The 27,575-nt window shown below is 43.0% G+C and overlaps 1 protein-coding gene across 4 annotated transcripts in view; it reads right to left on the bottom strand.

Moving 5' to 3' along the window:
- Positions 1-1,138: 1,138 nt before the first annotated feature.
- NUP58 (nucleoporin 58) overlaps positions 1,139-27,575 on the bottom strand; it is a 37,720-nt gene continuing 11,283 nt past the window's right edge. For 2 of the 4 annotated variants that reach the window (XM_077341739.1, XM_077341737.1), the window contains exons 7-16: positions 27,114-27,138; positions 26,750-26,815; positions 25,692-25,866; positions 24,813-24,892; positions 24,062-24,180; positions 22,889-22,971; positions 21,758-21,965; positions 16,276-16,374; positions 13,551-13,646; positions 7,407-10,321 (exon numbers count right to left, since the gene is read on the bottom strand). In XM_077341739.1, coding sequence (XP_077197854.1) covers positions 10,152-10,321; positions 13,551-13,646; positions 16,276-16,374; positions 21,758-21,965; positions 22,889-22,971; positions 24,062-24,180; positions 24,813-24,892; positions 25,692-25,866; positions 26,750-26,815; positions 27,114-27,138 — 1,121 coding nt within the window. In that variant the 3' untranslated portion in view covers positions 7,407-10,151. Of the gene's footprint in view, positions 1,336-4,220; positions 4,290-7,406; positions 10,322-13,550; positions 13,647-16,275; positions 16,375-21,757; positions 21,966-22,888; positions 22,972-24,061; positions 24,181-24,812; positions 24,893-25,691; positions 25,867-26,749; positions 26,816-27,113; positions 27,139-27,575 lie in introns of those variants that run through there. The other 2 variants (XM_077341738.1, XM_077341741.1) reach the window with 2 other exon arrangements.

Raw genomic sequence — 27,575 nt, 5'->3', positions numbered from 1 at the left:
AGGATTGTTGTTCTATATACTGTTTTATTTGGGCTTTTATTGTAAACCACCACGAGCTGGCTTGGTCCAAGAGTGGCGGTCGAGAAATCAAATTAATTAATTAATACATGTTTTATGCTGTGGCTGTTTTTCATGGCTTGTTACTTTTAATGGTCTTCTTCCCTCAATCTATCTCTGAACGTCTCTTGACTAATAGAACCACACGGAGGTCACCATAAGTGGGCTGAGACTTGACTCTACTTTCACCCACCAAGCTGGGGAAGCAGCGGGTGCCTTTTCTAGGTACATAAATCATCACGCAGAGGCTGATCCAAGCACCGCATATTGTGCAAAACACCTGGAGAGAGGCAGGGTTCAGACAGCCGTGCTATCCTGCACTGATTCCAGTTATGGTGTGACGGCCTGCCTGTCTGATGGGGAATGGCCATCCTGTTCCCTTCTCCTCCCAATGGAAAACAAGCCCCTGTAAAGGCAGCTCCATTGAGGGGTGCCAACTTTGCAACTGGCTTCTGTAGCTGTGCTGTGAAGTGCCGCTTGGTGTACAAGATCCACAAGGTGAAGTTTCTGATGGCCAGTGACCGGCCAGTTGCTATTAAGCTCATGGTGGGGTCCCAGGATCTGTCTGGGAGGCATGTGAGACAACCAAGCAAGTCTCAGTCTTGCCGGTGTGTCTACCTAGGAGACCTCAGGTCCTGGAGAATGCTATATATTTATTTTACTTGTATTCATTGATGCATTCCCCATTTTCTTCACCAACTGGGAGCCAAAGAAGCTTGCAATGCCATTCTTTCCACCTCTGTTTTCTCCCAACCACCACCCTGGGAGCAGACTAGGCTGAAAGAGTGTGACCGATTTTTGCATGGAGGTCTACTCCCACGGCACCATCCATGGTGCCTTTAGGGGTGGCTCAGTGGCGGAACATCTGCTTTCCCTGCAGAAGGTCCCAGGCTCCATCCCTGGCATCTCCAGTGAGCAGGCTAAGGTGATGGATGGGGAGGACCACCCAACTGGAGACCCTGGAAAGTTGCTGCCAATCAGAGTGGACAGTTCAGACCCCATTAGACCAATGGCCCAACTCACTGCAAGGCAGCTTCATGTCTAGGTATATTAATGATACATTATCACAAACAGGCTTGGCTTGGCACCAGCTCTGCAAGGTCGCTGTTGCTAGACTGCACAATGTTGCAGTGAAACTGGCAGGGGCAGAAGGCAGGGCATTTTCTTGCCAGGAGGCGGCCTGTTTACATTTCTCTCACTGGTCAGAGTTGGAATCTGGATCCATTTCCAGGATGGTGCTAAGCTGTGTCATTCCTGGCGAACGCCGCTTAGTGATGCCTGGGACGGAGAGAAAAAGAACAACGGACAGGCAGCTTGCTACAAATCGCTTGTGCATACTCGGTACATACCTGGGGCTTGGCAAGGGTCTTTTCCTTCTGGAACAGAATTCCAGCCACTTATTGCCCCCTTGTGGTGATGCTCCTATATGACAATATTCAAGGAGGCTGCAGCCAAAAAACGATTCCAAGTTGAGTTACACAAAGTAACCCAGCACAATAAAATCAGAGTCCAATAGCACCTTTAAGACCAGCAAAGATTTATTCAAGGCGTGAGCTTTCGAGTGCAAGCACTCGAAAGCTCACGCCTTGAATAAATCTTTGCTGGTCTTAAAGGTGCTACTGGACTCTGATTTTGTTGTGCTACTTCAGACCAACACGGCTACCCACTTGAATCTAATGAATCCAGCGACACCTTTAAGACCAACAAAGCTTGATGCATGATACAAGCTTTTAAAAAATACCTTGAATAACATGTCGGTCTTAAAGGTGCCACTGGACTCAGATTTTGTTCTAATAACAAGAGTTTCCTTTCAAATTAGGAACGCTGTAATCTTGTGGTTCCAAAGCGATGTTTTATTTATATGATGATTCGGCTGGCTGACGCACCACTGATCATGCCGCCTGAGTGGAGGTTTCTGGGTCCTTTGGTTCCAAGAGCAAGTGTGATTGATTGACAACTGTCAAGTTTAGGACATTGAAGTAGGTTATGTCCAAGGTCTGCACCCCCAAGGCTCCAGTGGAATTCATTGATCCCACCCACCCCAGAAGCAGCACTGAAGAGGGAAGTATTGAACAGTAGAACATTCACTTTGTATCAAGCCACTACATGTAAAAAGATGTACACACACATGCACATAAACCCATCCCAGGCAAAGCCAGGCTCTGGGTCTGGCTAGTGTTTTCTGCCCTGACCAGCATTGGCTCTCAGAAGTCCTGGGCTATTGCCAGAGGCCCTTTCATTGGAGATGCCAAAGATGAGTGACTGAGGCAAACCAAAAACAGAATCTATTGTCTGTTCTTCTGAATGATAATTATACCACAGGGCAGTAAGCTTGGTTTATGTTGAGGGAAAGCCTGGTTTTCGTCTATCAAGCTTCTTAAATAGATTTGGGCAGTTTTTCCTCAGTTGCTTCCGACTTACTGCGGCTCTATGAATTGATGTCTTCCAAAGCATCCCATGATGTAACAGCCTTGTGCCAGTCTGGAAAACTGAGTGCTGTGGCTTCCTTCACCGAGTCAATCTATCTCATGTTGGGTCTCCCTTTCTTCCTAGAGCCTTCAGGCTTTCCTAGCCTTCTCATGACCAAAGTTCGATGGCGTCAGGTTAGGCATTTTACCTTCTAAGGAGAGTTCCCAGTTACAGGTGTGCACTTGGCTCAACTGTGCTGGAAAAAATATACCTTACTGGTATTTTCCAGGTATTATTTAAGCAAATTACAGATCCTTGGATCTGATCAGCTACCAGTATAACTGACCTGAATAAAAGCTGATGTGGGGGGAGCTTTTATTCGGGTGTATTCAGACACACTGGTCAGGTGAGGGGTTGGAAGCTCTCAGCCCCTGCTGTCCTGGCTGATCCTCTCGGGTCCGCATGTGGGGGCAAGAAACCTTCCCACCCTATACAGATCCTGGGGACAGCTTCTGCTGCATGGTGGTTTATAGCAGGGGTAGTCAACCTGTGGTCCTCCAGATGTCCATGGACTACAATTACCATGAGCCCCTGCCAGCATTTGCTGGCAGGGGCTCATGGTAATTGTAGTCCATGGACATCTGGAGGACCACAGGTTGACTACCCCTGGCTTATAGCACCTTCAAGCAGAAGCCCTTCCTGCTGGTCTGCATGAGGTGGAGAGATCCTGGGCCATGCAGCAGACCCCACCAAACAGCTGATCATGCACTCTCTGCAGGATCAGCTGTTCGTTGGGGTATGCTTGGCGGCCCAGTTTTAACTGGGCCATCCAGCAGACCCAAAGCTGAGCCTCCAGGGAGAATTCTCTTGGCACGATCAGTTGTTTGGTGAGTTCTGCTGCCTGGTTTAAAATGGGCCACCCAGCAGAGCCCCAGCAGAACCTGTGGGGAGAATTTTCCCCACAGGATCAGCTCACTGACAGTCAGGCCTGTTAGGCAGTCAGGTCTAAACTGGGCTGCCCAGCAAAGCCCCAGCCAAGCCTGCAAGGGAAAGTTCCCTGCACAGAATTGGTTGCTTGTGGGTTTAAAGGGGCCCCAAAACACCCACGTTGAGCCATGGTTCAGCTGTTTTTAGTGCCTTTGCAACTTTGTCTCTGCATTTTCCAATTTGCGTCTCTTGAACCCAAAAAAATTCAGGATTTTTTAAAAATCCCAGATCCAATTACTCTACCAGTATTGGGATCTGGCTTTTTGTGGGGAGAATCCTGAAATTTTGGTAGGTCCAATGGACCAGACCCCAAAATTACCACGGGAAAATCTGCATGTCTCTATTCCCACTGTACTGGGGAGTTAAGATAATCCTCTGATGACCAGCAGTCTGGATGTATAACCAGATTTCCTTGCCTCTGGAACTTTTTCTGTCCTTCTTGCAGCTAGTGGACTTTACTGTTTTTATTTTTGACAACTTGCGCCAGTTTGAAATATCTTATTGCCTGTTTAAATCTCTTTGGGGGGGGGGGGAGTCCTGCGGTTTTATTGATTCTAATAATTGTAATACATTTTTATCCTACCTGCCCCCCCCCCAAGGGCCTCAGGGCAGTGAACAGCATTTCCCCACCTCCTTTCTATCGTAACAACTCTGTAAGGCAGGTCAGGCTGAGAGACGCTTACAAAAGGAGACTTCAAAAAAGCCTTCAAACCCTACCTTTATCCAGAGTATGGATCAAAACATCAGTTTCACAGGAATTAACTAACCTGGGGCACTGTGGACTGGAAGCTCCTCCATACTCGTAGATGGATGAAGGTGTGATCCATCCGGAATTTCTAAGTCCCATTGAAACAGAACAAAGATCTGATTTTTATTTAAATATAGTCATTTTGGGTTGAATCTTGGCAGCTTTCCTGCTTGCAAAAGAGGAACCCACTTGAGATGGTCACAAAGGCTATACCTGGGAGGGATTGTGGGGCCTACATGACCAGCAGCCACACAGGACGCAGACTCCAGAACGGAGGGGAAATCAGGCAAGATCCAGAGGGAAAGCTGGCATGAACCAACCCCCAAATGCACAAATCATTCCAAGTGTTCTTCCATTGAAACTTTTTTTAAAGCATTGTTCATGTAGCAAACTATGGAGCTCATTATTGGTCCCTGCAGTCTTATTTACTGGTTGCATCCCACCAATACTTCAGAGACAGAACATTTCAAAGAGGGTAAGCAGCACCCATTCTTTTAAAAAAATACACTTTAGTTTACAACACAGACCGCTGTTATTGGATGCATTGTCTGAAGGAGAGGGGCAAAGAACCTCTGCAGGTGAAGGATATGAGATTGTTCAGTCTTTGGAATAAAATAGAATGAACCATTTAATAGGAGTCAATGAGGTGGAGAATCCCCCCCCACACACACAAACTAACCCAGTATCCATCTACACATGCACCCATTAGAACAGGGGTAGTCAACCTGTGGTCCTCTAGATGTCCATGGACTACAATTCCCATGAGCCCATGGACATCTGGAGGACCACAGGTTGACTACCCCTGCATTAGAACATTCTGTAAATTGGATTGGCCTCCCACCATCACCAATGATTTTCGGAATAGATTTTTTTAAAGGGGGCACAGAAAAAAAATCCATTTTGAGAGGGTGGGACCTCTAGAACAGTGGTCCCCAACCTGCGGCCCGCGGCCCGGTGCCGGGCCGCAAAGGCCATGGCACCGGGCCGCGGCTCCCTCTCCCCGCCCCCCCCCGCAGTAAAAAACTTCCCAGGCCGCAAGCTTGCGGCCCGGGAAGCAACTAACTACGGGAGGCGGGGAGAGGGAATCAGGGCCGGGCCGCGCCCGTGCAGGCCACGCCCGCTCGGCCCGATCCGCGGACGCGGCGTGGGCGCGGCTCGCGGGCGCGGCTCGGGTGCGGCCCGATCCGCGGGCGCGGCGTGGGCGCGGCCCGCGGGCGCGGCTCGGGTGCGGCCCGATCCGCGCGGGCGTGGCCCGCGGGGGCGCGGCCCGATGCCCTGCCGGTTCCCAGCCTCGGAAAGGTTGGGGACCACTGCTCTAGAACACTGTGGAACTAGTGCTGTTATTACAGGGAGGATGTTTTGTTGACAGGGCAGCTTCCTTTGCCTCTAGGGCTAATGGCAAATTGCTTTTGAAAGGGAGAGTTATTTCCTGTTGTTTAAAGAAAAAGTAAATAAAACATTTACTGGGCTAGCATGAAGGTCCTTCCATTAGCCTGAAAAGCAGCTTGGATTCCAGCCAATGTGTTTGCGCTATTTTGGGGCATAAGTGGGACATGATCTGGCATTCTACCTTTGCACCTTTAGGAATCTAACAAGAAAAATCTGGTACAAAAAAATTATTTTCTTCTACCTTGTGCATCTTCCAGGGCTGTTTGTTCTGCTGTAATGAAAGCTGAGTGAGGTAGTTGCTTCAAAATTCAAGTTTTGCAACATATTAAATAACAACATTTTCTGGAGTATGATGAGCTTTGACTCATAAAAGCTTATATTCTGGAAAAGTTTGTGGCATTTTTTAAGATGCTACTCGTCTCTAATTTTTGTTGGTCTACTATCAATTATCAATTAGCTCAAGAATCCCAATCCAATTTAAAAAAATTTAACAAGAAGAGTTGGTTCTTAGATGCCACTTTTCTCCACCATTTGTTTTAAAGCAGCATAAAATCACCTTCCCTTTCCTCTCCCCACAAAAGATATCCTGTGAGGTGGGTGAGGCTGAGAGAGCCCTGACATTACTGCTCGGTCAGAAAAGCTTTATCAGTTCTGTGGCAAGCTCAAGGTCACCCAGCTGGCTGCATATGGAGGAGTGGGGAATCAAACCCAACTCACCAGATTAGAAGTCGGCGCACCTAACCAGTACACCAAGGGATATAGGGTCAGTAACAGCACAAATAAAGAAGATGGAGAAGACAAAACTATCTAACATGCAAGAAATTATAGTTAAAAACCCCAATGACTACTCTTGATGTTCATACAGCAGTTTAAATTAGGCAGAGTCAGAGTACCTTTATTGGCATGAATTTAAATTAGGTATTTACCTGGTATCTGCATTCCTATACACAGCTTTGGAGTTGAAAAGGGGAGGGAAGCTTTTTGTAAAATTAGAAAAGGGGAGGGAAGCCACTGCACTAGGGTAGTCTAAGACCCCCAATGGCCACATTTCCCAGTTTGTTCTCAAGCTTTTGCAATTGTATTGACCACAGCAAAAATTGCTCTATAGACACACTAACAATTCATCATTAAACTTTCAGGTTATCTGTGTTGTTGGATCCCTTTTAAAAACAATATTTTCATGTGTCATTTCTTGACTTTCAGTCATTATCAAATACATTCAAGTGTGTTAATTTGAGCCCAAAATGACAGATTAAACAAGCTTCTGTTCTATTTAGAAAATCTTAAAATTTCTTTGGAAGAATGGAAGAGGTTGTGATTAACATACAAATGGCTCAGCAGTAGGGTGGACAAAGGTAGTGTATGAACAAACGGACAACACTCAGCAGCAATTACTCTTAGCACAAGAAGTGATTGACGATACGCTTCTCGGTTGATGATGGCAACACAACGGGTGAGGCCTGGTTCCCATATGACACTGTCCATACAAGTTTTGAGTCCAAAATTAGCAAAATTAGTCTTGCTGCTGGACTCTAAATTTGTTCTGCTGCTTCAGACCAACATGGCTACCCGCTTGAACCCGTCTATACAAGTGTACATGAGACACAACACTGCAATGTGGAAGAAAGCACATTTAACTTCATATATACCCTGAATGAGGATTCAAAGAGGCTTATATGGTGCTGGCTTGCGTGCGTATCTTTGATCCCACTGACCACTGTCTTCATGTCAAGGTGTGCAGTAGGATCACTCTCTCGGTGGTCTTTGGGGGGAAAGGGACAGGTGGCGGAAATAAAGACAATTTCTAAGGACCAGGTACACTTCAATCACTTTATTATTATTTGTGAAACACAAAGCTGCACGTGTGGACAAAGACAGCAACAGTTTAAAAAAATAGCTTCACAAGTTATATACAACAAGGAAAATTCAGTGGTTCAACATCGCAATCTTGTAAAAAGCAGAAACACACACGCCAGGCCTGCTTGTCTTTAAACCTAATACAAGCCCAAGACTAATTCACAGCAAAACGGTGGTCTGAAATGAATTTTAAGCTTTTTCTTAATCCCATCCCGTTTAAAAGCTCTACCATCCTTCAAAATAAACAGAATAAACAAAACAAACTCAACATCCTGCTCATTCTTCAAATATTGCTAGCACATGGGTAGAAAGGTGAAAAACCATATGCTAACTAAGCTATTCCCCCCCTTATTTCTGAACACATCAAATTCAAGACTCACACATCTGCCTGATTACTCGTTTCGTAAGACATAAAAAACAGCCAGAATTTACAAAAGTAATACTCAACAACTGAAAGCAGACAATTTCCAAACAAGAATATATACATTACACTTTTCAAAGGTGCCTACATGAGACCTGCAAATAGTTGCTTGGATTATATACAAAATAGTTTCTATGTAAAAAGACCGGACCCGACTGAAGTTCTATGCAGACGCATGGTGAGGCAGTAATGAGACAGGCTGATTGACAGCCCACCACCCTCGAAGGAATGGCCTAGCAAAAGCCCTGCTGAAACAAACAGGATCCGTGCAGGCAGCACTGGGCGGCCCCTAGTTTGAGGAACCCGCGTTCCCACAACTGAGCCCCTAGTTTGAGGAACCCGCGTTCCCACAACTGAGCCCCTAGTTTAAGGAACCCGCATTCCCACTACTGAGCCCCTAGTTTATGGAACCCGCATTCCCACTACTGAGCCCCTAGTTTAAGGAACCCGCGTTCACACAACTGAGCCCCTAGTTTAAGGAACCCGCATTCCCACTACTGAGCCCCTAGTTTAAGGAACCCGCGTTCCCACAACTGAGCCCCTAGTTTAAGGAACCCGTTCCCATTACTGAGCGGGAGACAGAGCTTTAACATGCAAGTATGCTATCACTGGAACTCAAATGCAAGACAAGAATGACAACTGTGTCCCAGAGTCCGCTCTTTGCCTATGGCTTTGCTTGACACTTTGCGGCTGCTTATTGTGCCTGCTGTCTTTGAGTATAAGCGAGCAGCCCCTTTTGGGAACTGATGCTTGTCTCAGAATAGCCCAGGCTTGGTCTATATTGGAAACAAATGCCCCACACAAAGTGTATTCATTTGTTCTGAAGTAGCCCCTGTCTGAACTGATTTCTCTTGCATGCTGATATGTGCGGAGTACAAGGTGAGGCGAGAACGTCTGCAGAAGCGGCTTCTTTGTCCTTGGTGCACGCCGCTTCTAAGACTTCCCACCGCACCTTTCCCAGAGTGCTCTTCTGTTATGCTCATCGTACAAGAAATGCTACTCGTGATAATTTGTGCAGATTGGGGCTGTTTCAGTATGCATCAACCAGCCGTCTGCTCTTCCAAAATCATGGATTCTTTCTCAAGCCCTGCATCTGAAAAAACTGCCACGGTTCAAAACCAACCAGCTTGAGCATGTTAACAGTGAATGCACAGCTTAACACGCTGAATGGAAACGAAATGAAAATGAAAAACAACAGATGAGACAGCCTGTTATGTCTTAGGACCTGAAAATACATGCTTTGTGTTTGATACACTGAGACAGTATGTGCATATGTATGTGTGTGTGTGTGTGTATGGGGGGGGGGGCTGAGAACCATTCAGAACCAAAACTAAACTCGGAAGCATTTATTTAAGGCCTGTCCACAGACCGCTCTCCTTCACATGGCAAGGGTACAGGGATCAGAAGCATCCCTTAGGTCCCTCTTCACTCAGCATTCCTGTCCCACCTTTGATACTGACTTGAGGGTCAGTATCCCAATGGATATCTCAATGGATATTATATCCATGCAGGCTCTAATTCACAGGGACCACTTCCCACATCAAATCTGATAAACTGGACAGGCAATCTGTGACTACACACATGGGGTTGTTCACAAGGAGCCCCAATCAAAACATCTCTGCCCCGTAGCCATGGAAGTGGGGCAGTGACTGAGCAGGGCAGCAAAGCAGGTCTTTGCCCCACGTCTCCCCCACACATGGGGACATGAACTATGGACACCACACTTGACCTAACCTTATCGGAAAAGTTTGAAATGAATTAAATGTACCAGCGATGCACAAGCAACTGTGTATCTGTACTGTATATATTTACATACATATACACAAAAACCCACCCGGATGATTTTAAAAAGCTGTATCAAGAAACAGAAGGTATGGGCTCTAGCAATTTTACTAGAATATAACTTTATCTATACAAAAACCAAACCCCTCCAAATATGCATGTCTCTCTACACAGTTTAAAGTTTATTGACAAAAATATTCTGCTACTATTGGGTTAAATATATGATTTTGCAAGATTTTAAAATCATGAAATACGTATCTAAACCTAAGACCAAAAAAAAAAAAGTTCTTAATTGGGCTTTGAATCACAAGAAAATAGCTGTTACAATTACAGTTTAATAATCCAGGACAGGGAGAAGTAGCAAAATGTTATAAATTTCCAAGATGCAGAGCATCTTATTTTATCAGCTTAAAAAAATAGATTTTATCACAATGAGCCATGTGAATGCAGCAGTGCCCCTCCTCTCGGCCCCCCTCCCTCGTGCCTCCCCCCCTCGGCCCTTTATCTTTTCCCCCTCTTGTTTCCAGCTGGGGGTTTCTTCAGCTGAAGAAGCTGTCCTCCTGTGCCAAAGCTTGCAGAGGCCGGATTGGACACCCCAAATGTCAGGCCGGCAGATGCTGTGATGCCAGGATTGCTGAAGTTAAACCCAGATGTGCTTGAAGTGCCAAAGCCTTGGAGGGGAGGGGAAAATATGTCAACATGAGAGGATGTCGAGACTCAAGTCATTCCTTTCATCTAATCTAATAAAAAAATAAGTTTTCACCCAAATCATGCGACGCAGTCCTGTGCATGGCGCTGCCCTTCAGGGAATTCATCATAAAGTTACATGCGTCATAAAGTGCATGGAAGAGAATGGATCCCTTGCTTTAAGGGGCTACAAGTCAACAGATGTTAACAGTGGCAATGGAAACACTGCCTCCCGTTGCTGGTTGTCCCACAGGCCACCTGAAAAGTCCTATAATGCAGGGGTAGTCAACCTGTGGTCCTCCAGATGTCCATGGACTACAATTCCCATGAGCCCCTGCCAGCGTTTGCTGGCAGGGGCTCATGGGAATTGTAGTCCATGGACATCTGGAGGACCACAGGTTGACTACCCTTGCTATAATGGTTGGTGGTAACTTAAATCTGGTGAGGGAACTTTTCTGCCCAACTTGCACACCCAGGGGTGGCGAGTCGTTTTGCACACAAAAAACATCTCCCCAAAGAACTAAGCCAGGATATGCTGTTTCTCTCACTCTCTCACACACTCCCTCACTCATTCTGGGGAATCCGTTCTCTCTCCACGCACATGCATTTCAGTATGCAGCCTGGTTTGATAAATCATGTGCAGGGAAACAAGTTTTGCTACAAACCGGAACACATTTAGTATTTAAGAGAAGGCAAAAGGGTGTGTTTCTTCCAATAAAGTGTGCACATTGGTGGTGGTGGTGGCGGCAGTGCGGGGAAGGGGTTGATGAAGGAGGATGGCAGCCAAATCCCAAAGGTGCCCCACGTACTGGCATAGGCTGGAATAGGGCACAGCATATGATGCCTCAAGTAGGTATGATAAGAAAAAGAAAATGCAAGGCACATATCTGTTCTGTTTAGCAAGAGAGAACTGGGAGTCAGACAAAGCAGCAGGTAAGAATGAAAACACCATATGGCACAGATATGCCCACCCATGCGCATGCACAGGCACGTCCTGGCCAACGGAAAATCCTAACAAGCAAAGCACAGCGGAGAGCAGAGCTCTGAGGCTATAAAAACATTATCCATGCATTATCAGAGTCCTTCTCTGATGCAAACCTCCATCCTACCCGAAGATGGAGATCCAGAATGAGCTCTAGATTCCCTTTTCCTGCTTCCCACACCCCAAGTGATGTTCATCACTGAACAAGGAGATACTACAGAGACTACACAAGTCAAGGTCACTGATAATTAGAAGGATGGTGGTGTTTGTTATTGGGCATTGTCTTTAGAATGAGGCTCTGCAAAAAGGACAGCTGCCTCTACAGCTGCAGTAGACCTGGGCCCCTATAATGCAAACCTTTTAAGTGGATGTCTACTTTTATGTCCCAGTAGCTTGCAGGAAGAGAGCTGTGTAACCCAGCACTGGACAAAAAGGCTTACCTATCTAAGGAATGCTCAGCTTGGGAACTACATGTAATCTGCTTTCTAATCAAGAGGCACAAATTCTGACTTACTGCTTCAAAAAAACATGGCATAGGTAATCTCATTCAGTGAAGTCTAAGGGGAGAGTGCCAAAGCTACTATCATGCATGGAAGGAAGATTTGCTTATCTCCAAAGATATCTTGCTAAACGGCCTGACTGCCTACGGGGGAAGCAATATGGCAGCTAAGTGGCAGGTTATCATAGCAACGGTTGCGAATCAGTTAGCAGCAAGGTATTGATTCTTTTGAATAAACTGAAAGAAACATCTGGCGGGTGAAACTACATCCAGCCTAGGAACATGGCAGTGTAAGTATGGCTAGCTCACCAAAGCAACATTTAGACATCACAAGCTGCAATTTGAATGTGATGAGACCTTAATGCTTGGGCTCATATGTCCCTTCAGTGCACAGAGTACAATGAAAATCAGGCAATCTTCAAACTCATTTGTAGCATTAACAAACTGAGGTTTGTTGCTTGCGTTCAAATCAGACTTCAGAATCCAAGTTTGCAGGCAAACACACAAGCCTCAACTTTATGAAGTGTTCAAATGCAGATATCGTAATTGTGGTTAGATTGAGGATTTCTTCAGACTTGGCTCCACATGGAAGGAAAGAGATGGCCGAGCATAAAAACCCAGGAAGTCCAGATTTGTTTATACCACTAACAACTGTGGTGTGTTGTGACATCTGAATGTTGTCCATTTATTTTTATATAGAACGGGGAAATATTATTAGTGACAAAGAAACATTGACAAGCTGTCTTTAGTATTTTGTCAGTTCAACAGAGTGCTCGGTTTAACATTGCAAGCAGGAATAACTGAGACGCTTGGTTTTAAAAGAAACATTTAGAGATGGGAGAAAGCAAGCTAAAATGTTTTAAACAAATAATACTGCAGGGTTAATAAAACTCAGAAAAGTAAGTAAGGTGGCAGCACAGAAAGCTAGAACCTTCCAGCATTTGTTTACAAAGACATTGGCTGGGATCGGAAGAGTTAACTTGAGGAAAAACCCGGAACCTGGGCATGCCCAGTAGGAGTTTCTTACTTTCCCTTTCACTAGCAAAGTCCACCATGCCTTATCATGAACTGCTTTTCAAACTGCTTTCAGCTTCAGAGGAGTGTTTGAGCTTGGGGAAGGCTACTTGAGAAAAAAGTCTAACACAACCTTCCTGTGCAGAGGAGGGTCTGCCTGCTTAGGATGGCACTTGAAATAATCTTGACAATGCAGAACTTGTTATGAAAAAGATGAAAAGTGTATGCCACTTTTTCTCTACCAGGAGTCTCAAAGCAGCTTACATTGGCCTTCCCTTTCCTCTCCCCACAACAGACACCCTGTGAGGGAGGTGAGGCTGAGAGAGCCCTGATATCACTGCTCAGTCAAAATGGCTTTATCATGGTCGTGATGAGCCCAAGGTCACCCAGGTGGCTGCATGTGGAGGAGGAACAGGGAATCAAACCCAGCTCACCAGATCAGGTCTGCACTCCTAACCACTACATCAAGCTGGCTAGATTAGGTACTTGTGGTAGAAAGTCCCGTCAAGTCACAGCTGACTTATGGCAGCCCTATAGAATTCTTAAGATATACTTTGAGGGACTCCCACCTAAATACTAGCCAGAGCTGACTCTGCTTAGCTTCTGAGATTGGTCGAGATCAGACTAGCCTGGGCCAATCAGGTCAGGCCGAGCTCAGGGCAATTACTCAGGGCAATTTAATTACCTTAACATTGGGGGGCGAAAAAAAAAGACAAACCTGCACTAAGGCTTCCTGAAGGCTTATTTGTCGTTCCAAATCCAAATGATGACGCACCTGTAGCAGTGCTTCCAAAACCAGAACTACTTCCAAACCCTAGTGGAACAGCAGTGAAGACACGGAACACAAATTAAAACAATGTACACACACGGCTGGCTTGAGTTAAAGGACTCCTGCATAGTGCAGGGGGTTGGACTAGATGACCCATGAGGTCCCTTCCAACTCTATTATTCTATATGACTTGGGCTCCCTTAAAAGGCCTTGTCAGCCACCAGGGTGCAGCTCTGTTCCTGAGTACAACGGACAGAAAAATTCACCCCTTTCAAGTGTTTTCAACAGGACATTCCGGTATGAAAACTCTAATGTTCAACTGGAATGCCTACAGGCAAGAATGGGCGCTTATTCCAACAATATCGAAGGACTAGCCTTGCTAACATGGATGCAGCTACAGATCGTTGGCCGCACTAGTCATCTGCCAACATACTAAGGAACTCTCCTTTAAGTAGCAGAAAGATACAAAAAGGTATCCTCCCCCTCTTAAAACTGGAGGACTGCTGTGAGAGGTACGACTTTACTGCCATTACTGCACAAGCAACAGGCGAAGACCCGTCAGCCATGTTACAAGCAAAATAAATTAGTTTCAAGCTGGCGATGGCAAGTAAATTTATGCCAAAACAATTTCTCAAACGTTCCAAATCATCAAAACGAACTTCTAGATATATTCCGTTTTCGGTATCATCAGTGATATGAGATACTCTTACTATTTTATCAATGAATCCTCTGTAAATAATTTTTTTCAAAGATGAAAATGGTTCTACAGTATCAAATATACAGAGGTCTACAAGTATTGACAACACAAAGTATAAATGTTCTTTAGTTATAACCCCTACTAAAGAGCATTTACATTTTGTGATGTTAATACTTGTTGACCTCTGTATATTTGGAGAGTGAACCATATACACTAATATATCCCCACAGGTTAAGTTTATATTCTTCTGATACATTTTCATCATTGAAAAGAATTTATTTAAAAGAGGATTCATTGATTAAGAGCATCACATATCACTGACGAAGATACCAAAAATGGAATTTACCTGGGAGTTCGTTCTGATGATTTGGAACATTTGAGAAATTGTTTTCCATTGGAATAAACTGTTATTTGCCATCGCCAACTTGAAACTCATTTCTTTTGCTTGCTTCGATTACTGCACAAGCAAGCCAGCAGGCATAGCACTGCTCCTTCTGCCTTTGTGCAAGGGCCTGATGGGGATGCGTGTGCATGTTTCTTCTTCCTCAGGTAAAGCTGGAAAGGAACTATGTGCAGGCCCGGGATCTCTATGTAAGGTAACAAATGGGTGCAGCTCACCAATTTCCACTTCTTATTTCCTGCAGTAGGTATCAATAGACAAAAAGCTCCAAGCTGACAGTCTGCCTCTGCACCTAACCACCCCGCCATGTGTTTAAAAAAGAAAGCCTGCATTGGTGCAGCAATGAGAACAGGAATACTCAAGGAGGATGGACATTCCCCTTACTTTCTACAACACAATTCTAGGCTTGTTTAATCAGAAGTTAGCTACTTCCAGTTAAGTAATGCATAGGGTTGCAGCCTAGATATTCCAAATTATTTCTGGAGCTGGGGACAGGGGGAAAGCATGAGATCATGATTTACAAATGGAGGAATAGCAAGCATATGCTCTGTAACCCAGGTGAAGCTCAACTTTAATGCTCCCAAAAACTATACCATTCCTTTTCTTGCATCTTTCAGATTTTCCACACCTGTGCTCCTAGCTGCACTTCATAGTTTAAGTGTTGTCCGTGTATTTCTCATACATACACACAAAAAAGCTACCTGGGATTTATATACCAATAGGCTGAGTATATGCTAGGAGGTTGTGTGCATAAGCAAGGCTTTTAAACCAGGGAGAGACAACGTGGCTGTTTTGCAAGAGGTATGATATGCTCGGCTGGACATCTGACATGGTACATTGCTATGGCAAGTCAACATGCACAGTAAGAGCACCAATGCCCCTTATGTCTCTCCATATACTATGGGGAAGGTGGCAACACACAAGGACTGCCTTTGAAAGTGTGATTCGTACCAGCCCACATACACTAGGTCCTGAAACATGCTACACCCCTCCCAAAATTTGGTGCAATATCCTGAACCATCTATTTTCTGAACTGAGCACAACTTTACTTTCCAAACATGCCCCACCACTTAAGCTCAAAGCAGGTAAAAGAATACACACTTATGCACACCCGGCTTTTAAAAGATCCTTCAAGCACTAATTCTCCATAACAGCTAGACACAGTTCAGGATCAAGATGCATTCCTGGAAAGTGGGACTGTAACTTCACACAATCAAAAGGGTGCCTGCCCCCAACGCACTGGAGACCGTGATGGAAAGGGTGGGACAAAACCCTTTATTTGATCTTCGCTATTCACAAGCAAGAGGCATTAAGAATGGCAGAAGGTTAGACTGCCGACTCTTGCAATGCACGCTTGATAATTCAACCTAATTTGGAGACTCGGGTACGGAACCCGAAACTGGCAATTAATTCAGATTAAAACGGAGCACCGGGGCTGGGTGGGGATGGGAAGTGGCCCTTTTGGCGCAACCATACATCGGGGGCTGAAAGTTCTACCAGGGGAAGCGTGATGCCCAGTTCAGTCTAAGAAGCGCTGTATAGTAATTCAGTGAAACATTAGAAAAGTTAAAGTGTACCTCCAAGGCTTGAAGAGCCTAAGCCACTTGATTGCAAGCCAGTGCCAATACCTGAACCGAATGGTGTTCCAAAACTAACTCCCAGAGACGGCTGTGGCCCTGGTATAAAAAAAAAACGAAAACAAAGCTTGCCTTACTCTTGCGCAACAGAGATCCGTTAGGTAAACCCTGTCATTAAAAAAGTAAAACATCACAGCTTAGCAAATGCTTCCTAAAGTACCAAGAGTTTTGTTAGAATTCCTCCCCAAGCGGCCCGAGGGCTTAAATCAGGGGTAGTCAAACTGCGGCCCTCCAGATGTCCATGGACTACAATTCCTATGAGCCCCTGCCAGCGAATGCCAGCGAATGCTGGCAGGGGCTCATGGGAATTGTAGGCCATGGACATCTGGAGGGCCGCAGTTTGACTACCCTTGGCTTAAATGGATACATCTAGCATTTGGAACACAATACAAGGCGAAACAACGGATAAAGCTAGCAAGTTATGCCGCAGAGTAAGAGCAAAGCATTTACAATGGATCTGAATGTAAGTTAGAATCTCTGTTCCTTGAGGGGGACTATGCTTGAATGCCTTGGAATCTGTTCAGCCATGGCTCTGTAAAAGCCAAGTTTAAATTCAAACTTGGCTAAAATCATCATGTTACCAACGTCTGATACTGAATACTCCTTGGAGTATTGTTGTTAAAAAAAACTAAACAAAACAAGTAGATAAAAAACAAGACAATGGCTTTCTTTTATTAAATTTATTTTTCATTTTAGAGCAAGTCAATTACACAGTAACATGACAATTCAAACTGGTTCACACACACACAAAAAATGATAATTACTGAGTTGTTAGAACTTTCCTACATTTACAACATCTTATGCCTGTTTAAATAAACATTTACAAAAAGGCACAGTTGCACACCTTACCCAATACATTCAAAAGTTTCAGATCCAGAAGCATCTAGTATCGTTTAAAAGGTTGGGAGAACAGTGGCTTCCCTTAATATACACATAGCCAAAAGCCATCTCTACTGCACAGAGAAACAATCTCAAGCCTCGGCCCATTTTTCTGTGTGTGTGTGCTGGGGTGGGGGGGACGGGACGATGACAACCTACCCGACTTGCTAGGCTCTCATTATAAATATGCTGCAGCAAAGAAGTGGAGATTGATTTAGCAGTATATAAAAGTCAGCGGATAGTTTTCACAGTACAATCTGTACCCCTACCTTTAAGCACAGCGGTCAGTGCATGAGTTAAACCTGAAAAATTTGTCAAGTTCAAATACTGTGCGTACGCCTTCATATTTATATATTTCTGCTACGCCGACAGCCCAGGCTGCAATTGTGTAAATGCAGCTCTCAGGCAGAATTCATGGGGAATGAATGGTTCAGAATGCACAGCAATACGTGCTGGTTTGCCTCCCAGAACGACAGTCTTGTTGATAAACACAAAGTGTGTAGAACACATTTAAATGGAATACTCTGGCCATTAACTGCTTCTGAAATCTTTGGGTTCTCAACTTTCTCTAGATATTGATCATTTCTGGAAGAGATTCCATTATTGCATTACAGTACTTAGATCTCATCTCCCATATGACTGTGGCAATAACTAAGAGAAAGGAAAAATTTTTTAGCCTGCATTGTGTACGTCAGACAAAGCATTCATGGTCCACTTCTGGCCCTACAGATATATAAATACTTGAGGTTTTAAAGTTCTTGTAATGGCGCTAATTAAACAGATAGTCAATTTTTTAAAAAAAATCAAGCAAAAGGCACTGTTCTGCATTAGGACTTTTGCAAGGAACCTGTCCACATCTTAGGTGATCCAATGCAAAAGTGAGGTTGCTCTATTCAAGGTTACATTAAGCTGTTATAACGGGCAACAAGAACCAGCAGCCTGCAATTTGTTTTTTAGCACTTTATTTGGCAAGTTGAGGTTCTATCTGCATTCCAATGATACACCATACACTAACTACAGGACTTTTCTTCTTCTGTAGAAGCGTTACATTTCAAGTTAAAAACCGGATGTAAACAAATTGAAGACTTTCTACCTAGCAGCTCCTCAAAAAGATTCCCAGTATGAGTCAATTAGGTGTCTAACGACAACAAAAATGTCCAGTGTTCCAAAGAAATTGTTACCAGTATTCCATCTTAAGGGAGGCCCTGCTGGTGGAAGACCTTTTGATCGTTTGATGACACCCCAGTCCTCCAAGCCAAGCTGCCACTCAAGCATGCTTAATAAAAGTAGTCCCACAACAGAATCTATATCCAAATTACATAATCACAGGATTCCATACTTAAGCTGACAAAGTTTTTAACGGAACAGCACTCCCGTTTCTGTGGTTTTCAGCACCAGAAAACCAGAAGAATCTCCCATTAAAAATTTAGATATGCGTACATAATTTAATTTAAATAATGCTCAAGATCGTCTAAGCCAAAAAAGACATCAGTAAACATTGTCACCTTTGGATAGCGTGTCCTTTAACCTATAATTACTAGCAGTGATTTAAAATCTCTCTATATACATATTTGCCCTGTGGAGCAGTTTTAGTTCAATAAATATTCGCTTTTAAGAGCCCAGTTGGCATACAACAAGGATTCTTGCCAAACATTGCTCAAAACTGTCCTATAGTGATACTAAATGAGCAAACTGTTCGGGTCCAGCAAGATATATGGCAAGCCTACTTCCTAATAAAGCAAGCTGGACCCTAATTTAACTTCATTTGTGTGGCATTTTAAACTGGCTCAAGCACAAGATGTAATTTTTAGTGTCATTATTGAGACAGGTTTAATTCAGGTAGAGAGGTTTAAAAATGGTATGCTCAGCAAAAACAAAGATAAAGCTTTAAATGCTAGAAGGTATTAAGAGTGCAGCAAAGCAAAATGCTTTAAGAAAGCTAACTCAATCCTGATTGCAGCCTATGCTTAAGACTATAATTATACAACTCTTTTTGCTTTTGACAGGTCTTGATAGCACAGCAATCAAGGCAGCAAGCAGCAGTATTCTCACACTGCAGTCTTAAGCAGAGTTGTAAGGGTATAACTCTGCTTAGAACTGCACTATGAGTCATGCAAAGCTGCATAAGCCAGACATGCAGTCTAATATGGACGATAACTCTAGATATTGGTTTACACAGAAATGCAAACATCATTCCAAGCCATTCATCAGTTTCTCAGGTTCAAAATGAAGCAAGTGTTCTAGAGTTGGCAAAATTCATGTTACTTTAACTCTGAACAATTAACTTCAGAATCTTAGTTTTTAAACTATGATTTCTGCCATACTTCAGACCAAGAGTCGTTCTTCCGTTCCAGGGAAGTTACATGAACACAACAAATCCTTACAGATACTATAACCCCACCTCTAACATCTACTCACAGTATATTTTTTGCTACAGAAAAATTAAAAAGGAAACTTCAAGAATAGCCAAACACCTTTTTATGTCCTCTCCTAGTTATTCTTTGGCAGTCTATGCATGATTCAATATAGGCAGAAGGCCCAGATACTACACTTACTGCAAAAAAGCCAGACCACCTAGCTCAATATTATCTCCTTCAACCAACAGTGGCTTTCCAAGCAGTTAGGCAGAGGTCTCTTACCAGCCCAGCCACCAAGTTCATAAACTGGAAGTTCCGTGGACCAAGCCTGGGATGTCTCGTATGACATGAATGGGCTTTACCACTCAATTATGGCTCCTTGAACTGGCAACTTTTGACACATGATATTTGAGTTATCTACAACTAAACGATTTTTTTTATGGTCAGCTCAGCCACATCAACTGCAAAGGCCAAATTAATAGCCTCTCTTTCCAATTCTAATGCTTGCAGACTCAGTTTTCAACACTGGCATAGGCTCCTAAAAGTAACAGCTTAGCGACTCTTCTCACTCTGCAGTAAGGGAGAGGGAAGGATCCAAAGGAGGCCTTTCCATGTGAAAAGTGCCACCCATTCACTCACAGAACAATTGGGCTACACCCTGTGCAACAAGACTGCTCAAGGAATGACGACCTCCTTACAAACTACTTGTGAACTGGAATTCTCCTCCTAGTGCTTGCAGGATGCCTGCACAAGATAACATTTCCATTCCATTGTCCTTTGCACCCAACACGTTGGCTGGAATCCACTTATTTGGAAGCAAGTTCCACTAAAATCAATGGTACTTGCATCCGCAGAAGGGCAATTAAGAAAAGCTAGTGAGATTCATGAGGTTTCAGGTAAAAGTGCTGATCCATTACCTGTTAAGGTGCTATGCACACTTACTTTAATAACTCTGGGGGGTGGGGGAGAGATCTTAACAGGACTTTGGGTTTGGTCATTACGAATCACCTAATTTACAACACCTGTATAAAAACTGTAAAAAGCGTTCAATGAAGATTAGTCACATACTTAATGTATGCCATAATAAAAGACATACATTTTTTAAAAAACATGACCCATTAAATTATGTTGCTACAGTGAGCTAGAAGGATGCAATAGTCCTTCCTTTTGGGTTGTAATCTTTCTGGACTTGTCTATGGTAAGATATAGCTGCCAACATCTACTAGAGGTCAAAACTTGAAATACCCTGTAGACCTCATTACTTAACAGCAGTACCTCATTTAATAGCTCTGTAGGTAGTGAGTGATGTATGTACATAGCATGCTGCTTTTCCACCAAGCTCAACAAACACCACAGTGAGACTGAAGAGGGCAGAAAGAACCACTGAGATTTATGTAGGTCTAGGCCAAAGAACACTGTAGTGTAAAACCGTACCCAAATCTCTAACCAAGTGCATGATTTCAGGAATCAAAGCTTCCTAGTCTCTCTATTTCTACATGTGAATTTCAAAATCCAGAATTATCTGTGGAAGGGTCAGCACTGACACTGGCATTGACCTTCAAGCACCTTGACTGGTATGCGATTTAAAAATTTCTTTGCTGTGCTCACAGTTGTCTTTTCTACCCAAGTTTACTTCCAAGTGAGGATGACTTCAAAATAAACTTATGATTCTTCTAAGTCACAATCCCAGATACCAGCATCTACTTTTTAACACCCTCCCTTTCAAGATGTTAAGAAATAGCAGCCTATGGGTTTTTTTTTCCAGTTTTTGAACCACATTTCAAAATGTGCCATGTAAAAACAAACAAAAAAAATCCCTATGCTTTTGTTCACAGGGAAAATGAAGAATTTGACTTGGGTACTCTCAACAGATTAGAAAAAATGTACACAATAGTGTCTTAATTTTTGAAAGACATTACCTTATGCATATTCAGAGGTGACAAAGACTCACATTCCAAGGGGTTAAGTATTACAGTAACAAGCTATTACAAGTAAAGTCACAAGAGTAAATACTGTGTGTATAATTATTGCTAAATCTATCCTGCATTTTTCTATTTCCTATGTTTTGATCAATTGTCACTCACAATTTTGAGATTCCCAACACAAAGGAAGACCTTATATATAAAACATTGTACAAGTTGACTATCTTTGTGGCACTAAAAGCTATAACTTGAATGCACTCAGACCTGTAGCAGGCTGCTGCTGCTGCTGCTGCGTAAGTGTTGCAGCCATGGCAACGGCTGCTGCGTTTGGTAGGTTGCTGAAAGGAGTGGGTCCGGTTGTAACGCGTGGGGCAGTCTGCCACTTCTTGGCTTCTGCTCGCCTTGCCTCAAATACATCCACAGAATCTCCCAAAAAGGTTTTTCTATAACCGAGATACTGGTCTTTGAGCATCTAAAGAGAGACAAGAAAATCTATTCTAGTTCACGTGTGACCTTAATGCATTTTGGAGTTTCTGACAGCCGCCGCTACAAGCTAGAGAACAAACCCCAAAATCGGACGTACTCAATGTAAAACATGCATACCAGGCTCTCTATAAACTTGCAGAACATTAAATCACAACATGAACAGCTAAATATTGCTCTTCCTGAAGTAACTGGGGATACTTTGCTAAACGCAGTGGTAAAATGGGATCCTTCTGTAGAACAGAAGAATATCTCAGGTTGCCAGTAGAAAAACCCTTCACTATCCTAACTTGCCCCAGAGGAGAGAAAAGTAGCTGTCTAACTGTAGTATACCTGTATGTTTCAAGTAAACAGGAGAAAGATAATTTACCAGCCCTCATGGGAGAATGAGCCTCCAGATTTGAGTTTTCTGTCTACTCAACAGCATTACAATAGGAAACATCTGGTATGTGGAACAAATTCTGTTTCAGAAACTGCTAAAAATATTTAAAAACTCACCATAAACTGGGGAGATTACAGGTGTGACAAAGTATGAATGTTGTAATTTTAAAAAGCAAAGTTGCTTACTTTGTACCTTCTTTTGCTAGTATAATCAGATCTAGACATGAAATGCATGCTAAACAGAACAGGGCTATATAGAAATGTATGTTCTTAGCTTAAAAGCCACTCAAGGAATATAAACAAACTATTTCTGTTTTTAAAGTAATACAGACAGACCAAGAAATATAAACAGAAAACACAAAAGTCAAACTGCTACTGGCAGATTAACAAGGGATCAGCACATTCTACTAGCAGGTTTTACAAAGAAATGAGAAAGACAACTATATAGAGAGTAATGTAGGCACACACAAATATTCATGCTATGGTATTACTCTTATAAATCACTTGTAGGCATCTGGAAATATGCCTTACCTTTACATTTTCATGTATTGATTGAAGCTGTGCAGCTAAAGCTACAAATGTTTGATAAATTTTCTGCATTGCCATAGATAAATCTGCAAGACATGAAGATTCTCGATGTCAGATCATGCCACAAAACAAAATTATTTTCGTTCCAGTAATAGTCAAACCCTTGTGTCTTGATCATTTAAACTGATTTCAATCTATGACATACATCCTACCACACTACAGAAGCTGTGGGATTGTCAAACGCTTCTCCTGGAAAGGTCTTCAAACGCAAAATGGAGGAGAAACCATCTTTTGATGCTTTATCAGCAAATTATTAAACCCGTTGTTTCAATTAATTTGTAACCCCAAAAGTGCAATCCTATGCAAAATCACCCTAGTCTCAGCATGTCGATTTCAGTGGGACTGGAGTAACTCTGCAGCAGAGAGCACTGGCAGTATGCTTCAATGCACTGACAAGTGGCTACCTGGATGAAACAATTAGCAATAAAATCTTGTGAGCGGACTCAAATGAGCCAATTTGCCATCAAGCACACAAGTTGTGTGAACGTGCTAGCATTCTTGCAATACCCATTTTTCCAGGCTGATTGCTACAAAGACAGGATTGTTGCATGAAAGACAGATTTGAGAGTTGTCAAAGATTTGGATGCAGCTCTGTTTGGGGCGAGAGATGGGGGTGGGGGGAGGAATGCGTCATTCCCTGGAAGACAGACAAGTTTTTCAATTTAGAGCAGTAGTTCTCAACCTGGGGGTCGGGACCCCTTTGAGGGTCAAACAACCCATTCACACGGGTCACGGCGGGGGGGGGGCGCCGCCACTGTTGCTGCTCCTCCTGAATTTATATACAATTTATAACCAATTTATATACAATCATGAACAATGGATCTTCATGCCATTGGTCAATTTCAGTTTAATTTCTGTGAAAGTACACTTGTATAATTTTATGGTTGGGGGTCACCACAACATGAGGAACTGTATTAAAAGAGGCATTAGGAGGGTTGAAGACCACTGATTTAGAGGGATTACTACACTGGCAACATACAGGCCCAAAACTTACTGCTAAAGTAGGCCACAGTGGCATCTATCTGTGGCAACATCTGAACTGAAATTCCTACGAGTAGTAGCAAAAGCACTGTATGATGCAGAGACTTGGCAAACTCATTAAGCACCAGCTTTTACCTTGCGGAGTTATATGCGAATTATTTGCCTGAGTAGCGAGATGATTTTCCAGCTCTTCAATCTGTTGTCGGTACTGTTGCAGTTGCACTTCAAACTGTTCAACCAAGATCCTGAAGTAACTAGATTAGGTATGTTTTAGAACATTTTAAACACAGCCCTTTAATAATCTCACAAAAACAGTGTTGTGGTTCGGGCAGGTGAATGGCAGCCAACTTGTAGAAAAGTTTACACAGAAGCACTGGTATACATGATTTTTGTTGACAACACCCTCATCATTTCTCTAGAACCGTAGTTGTTTTCTAAAAACATACCACTAACTTTTAAACCACGCATGAAGAAAAGACAAGGAGGAAGAAATCGCTAACTGTGACAGTTAGGAATCAAGGTGAACCATGATCTGATAATACCAATAAGGATCGGCTGAAAGGATCGGCTGGATTTGAGCAGAAGGTAATCTGGTTCACAGATGCTTATGGCAAGTCTTGTAGAAAAGTTCTCCTGCCTCGTGCTACAAAAATTATTGTGCAGCAACTTGCACAAGCCTTTGAATTTAATGTCTCTTTTCATGTACAACACTCTAGTTAGTAATAGGGGATAAAAAACTAAAACCCGGTCCCTTTCATGAACAGAATGCACCTTCCACATGCAGATAGGCACTTCGGGATCTAACTGAATTGCTACATATCTTGCTCATGCTATGAAGCTATTGCAGACAATGCAAGGAAGCCGTAACTTCAAATCCTGTACTTACTCAGCTGGCGCTGTATTTTCATGTTGAAGACCAGGAGGTGTTTTCTGTGTTCTTAATGCTATTTCAGCATTTTTGAGTTCCTATAGGAAAGGAAAAGTGCGGATCCTGTTTTAAAATGTAATTAATAGCAATACCTTAACAAGACTGTAGCTCAATGCCATGGCCCTTGCCATGGCATTGGATGGGAACTAGCCAACGGTCTTGCACTACTACAACCTAAAATTATAGATATAGCAGTTAGGGCAAAACCCTAAGAACCATTCTTCAGGCTTTGAGAAACCCCAGAAGAGCCACAATCATGCAGAATATGATTGGGAAGCATAACAATTTGCATACCAACCCAGGGCCCCTTCCCTTTCTACCCCTTCCAGGCCCATCACTGGCCATTTTGGGAGGGGGGGGGCGGATCAATGGGACCATATATGGTCAAATCACCCAATAAATGTTTAATGAGTTTTAAAGTATATAAAAATCAATTAACTCCCACCCATTCAGGACCATTCCAGTACTGTCAAGCAACCCCAGGGTTTCATGATGCCCTGTGAGAGAAAAGTTGACTTACACAGACACAATATTCCAAGTTAAACTTATGATCCTCAGCTGATAAGGGATAAAATGGCCGTCTATATCAATGGACTGTTAGGCAAACACACAAAGTGTTTTTAAAATGACAGGTCACGTGATCATCTCTATTGGGCCTAGGCCAGGGGTAGTCAACCTGTGGTCCTCCAGATGTTCATGGACTACAATTCCCTTGAGCCCCTATCAGCAAACGCTGGCAGGGGCTCATGGGAATTGTAGTCCATGAACATCTGGAAGACCTCAGGTTGACTACCCCTGGCCTAGATGACAACAAATGTTCTTAATCATCTGTCTTACCTGAGCAGTTTCCACTTTCAGTTTGTCAATATTGAGAGTGTTTCTCTGCAATCCACTGGCCGCCACTGACAAAAGCTGTTTCAAGGCTTTAATATCCTCCTGCACTTTAAGCATTGCTTTGGAAGACATTCGACTAATTTCCTCCTGAACCTGTTTTTGTTCTTTTACAAACTTCCTAAAAAAAACGGTGGGAGGGAGAGAAAATACCACTTATCCATGCCAAAATCTGTGTTTTTTTAAAACTCAAAATGTGACTCAGCCTGCACAGGACTTAAGATATTAAACAACAGCAGTGGGGGACATCTGGCAACCTGCAGCAAACAGAACTGCAAATAAAACCAGCTACTGTTTCAGTATCAGTATTCTTTATTACGGTCATAGACCAGCAAAGTCAAAACAATTTCACAGTTACATAAATAATATGGCTAAAACACAGTTTTACTCATAAAATAGCATTATGTTAAACAGACTATGAGTCTGCTAAAATATAAATTAGAATTAAATGGAAATATAGGAAATTGTTCTAATTGCTCTCAGGGTCTGTTAAGTTTTAGTCAACTTCCACCGCCTTTTCATGGCTGCAGCACAAAACCTGGTGACACTATATGTGATGGAACAGCTACTGCTTCTACTAACTATATCACTATATTAAGATTAGAAAAACTGAAAGTATACACAAGACAAATGCAATTACAATAAAATACTGGGATTAACTTATCTTAAAAGCAGTGGTGACTAAAATTTATTCAGGCATTCATGATGGTTTGAGACCAGCTGAAAAGTTCATGGAAGGAGTCTGCAATACGACTCTTTCCCCATTTCCCTCTCTGTCCTTTGACAACACCAGCAGTCCAAAAGCTGTAAATTGTGAACTTAGTTGAATTAAACCAACTGAAAGAAAACTCCCAAGCCGGGGGTGTGTGGGAGATACTTCAAATGTAGTTAGCATATTACTGCCCAATCTCTGATGTAGACAAACAATACAGTGAGTCACTTGGAAGACCATTTTCTGACTACTATCTTCGAATGAATTGAAATTTAAATGAGAAAATACTTACTGGAGATTTTCTACATCTTGGCAGATTACTGGAGGTAGATTTTCATCTTTAAGTGCTTTACTATCCCTGACAACATACAAATACTTTATTAGGAGCCACACCTTTAGCAAAGAATTACATTTGAGATGGAATCATCTTAATGTACCATCCTAAAACTCACAAATCATTGTGCATAGCAGTTAGGAAGCACCCAAAATTCCTTATCACCCTCCTACTGCTTTCCCCACACAGAAATCTAAGAATCTCTTAACTTTTAGCATTCAGATAAGAACTTATTAATGCATTTTTTCAAAACAATGCAGTACATTATAGGGTACATGTTCGAAGGAATATTTATTTGATTAGAAATACCTGATATACTTACTCTGGCCTAATTCCTGTTTTGTCACCTAGGGAAAAAACAAAGACAGGGTACCTTACAAAAAACTTACAATACAACAGCTTCTCTATTTTGGTTATGAAAATGTCAGCACACTCCCTTAGGTGAAAGCCTTCAGCTCTCTTTGCTCACACTGTACAGGCACCCAGATCCCTCCAAAAGGCCAGCAGGTGTTTGGGTGAGGTGGAGGACTGAGTCAGCCAAAATCATTCTCTAGCCCACACCACGCTCTGGATCTAAACTGAAACCTTAAAAAACAAACAAACTCATACCACCTAGTTTAATGCAAAGGTTACAACCTTATGCGCATTTAACTGGGAGCAAGCCTCAGTAGATGAAGGATACTTCACCAAGCGGAGGACCCAGTTACAAGTGTCCGGTGAATCCCATATACAAGAGCTAGTAACCACCTGGCAAAACAGCATGTCTCACTGACATGAGAAATAC

Source organism: Paroedura picta, chromosome 6 (assembly GCF_049243985.1).
Source record: "Paroedura picta isolate Pp20150507F chromosome 6, Ppicta_v3.0, whole genome shotgun sequence".
NCBI lineage: Eukaryota > Metazoa > Chordata > Lepidosauria > Squamata > Gekkonidae > Paroedura > Paroedura picta.
This window is presented reverse-complemented; position numbering and strand designations above follow the sequence as displayed.